The sequence below is a fragment of the Perkinsus marinus genome, assembly GCF_000006405.1.
Source record: "Perkinsus marinus ATCC 50983 genomic scaffold scf_1104296950492, whole genome shotgun sequence".
NCBI classification, from domain to species: domain Eukaryota; phylum Perkinsozoa; order Perkinsida; family Perkinsidae; genus Perkinsus; species Perkinsus marinus.
Genome location: NW_003209568.1, coordinates 1 through 959, shown reverse-complemented (window position 1 = coordinate 959; position 959 = coordinate 1). Strand labels below are relative to the sequence as shown.

At 42.0% G+C, this 959-nt stretch overlaps 1 protein-coding gene across 1 annotated transcript; it reads left to right on the top strand.

The window, feature by feature from the left end:
- Positions 1-17: 17 nt before the first annotated feature.
- Pmar_PMAR004620 (hypothetical protein) lies at positions 18-733 on the top strand (the record flags this gene model as incomplete). Its single annotated transcript, XM_002777929.1, has 4 exons — positions 18-132; positions 183-280; positions 476-605; positions 654-733. Coding segments are annotated over 4 exons (423 nt in total), but the record flags the coding sequence as incomplete, so codon positions are not given.
- Positions 734-959: the final 226 nt, after the last annotated feature.

Sequence of the window (959 nt, the reverse complement as noted above, 5' to 3'; positions counted from 1 at the left end):
AGTTCGACGTTATTGTGATGGACATCTGCGACCCCTTGGATGCGGGTCCGGGCTGGAAGTTATATACTGTGGAATTTTACAAGGAAGTTTTGGAGAAATTCCTTAACAAAGGAGGTATTTTGGTCACTCAGAGTAAGTCTTGATTTTTTGAGGAAAGACGTAATTTGAATGAATTATGGTAGGCACTGGAGTGGACCTTTCTTATCCTGGCAACCCGGAAGTAACTGATCCTTATCTCACTATTCGTAACACATTCAAGGCTGTTTTCGGGGAAGATATGGTATGTTATTTGTGGTCGGTGAAGTTGCATAAAAGTGTGTCTGCTGTAGAGTGTTGGAAAGTTTTTAGCTGAGCTCGGGAGTATCCCCAGTTATACAAGTTTTCGAGAGGATTGGGGTGAAAGTGTACAAAAACCAACGAGAATTTCTCGAAATTTCCTCAGAATTTCCACATTGCCATCAACACGTGGTTGCAGGTGCGTTCCTATTTCGCTGATATTCCTTCTTTCTTCTACCCCTGGGGCTTCACAGTGGGTTCTGAAAGTGCCGAGGCTCTCGCCAGTTATGATCGCAATGCTGAGGAAATCACTGCTGAGCTCAAGAAACGTAGTGTGTGCCAGCTCCCGGTTGGAGTTCTATGCTTTCGCGTTGTAGGCATTGGAGAGGCGAAGTTCAATGCACTCAGACACTATGATGGCATCACGCACAAACACATGATGGCCTTGCCTAAAGCGGTAGGTTTATGATTTTTCGTTGTCATTGTGAAAGGATTTATATGGCGTTTATTAGAGTCTTACGTGAAGTGGCGTGATACTTGGTGAAAAACGCGATGATCAGTAGTCGTAAAATATGTTTTTCACTAGTGTTTTTCATATCACTAGGGTGGAAGTCCATTATAATTTCTCTAATGAAAAGTGAAATTAATGAAAAACCCGAATCTGGTTTACTAATATAATATAA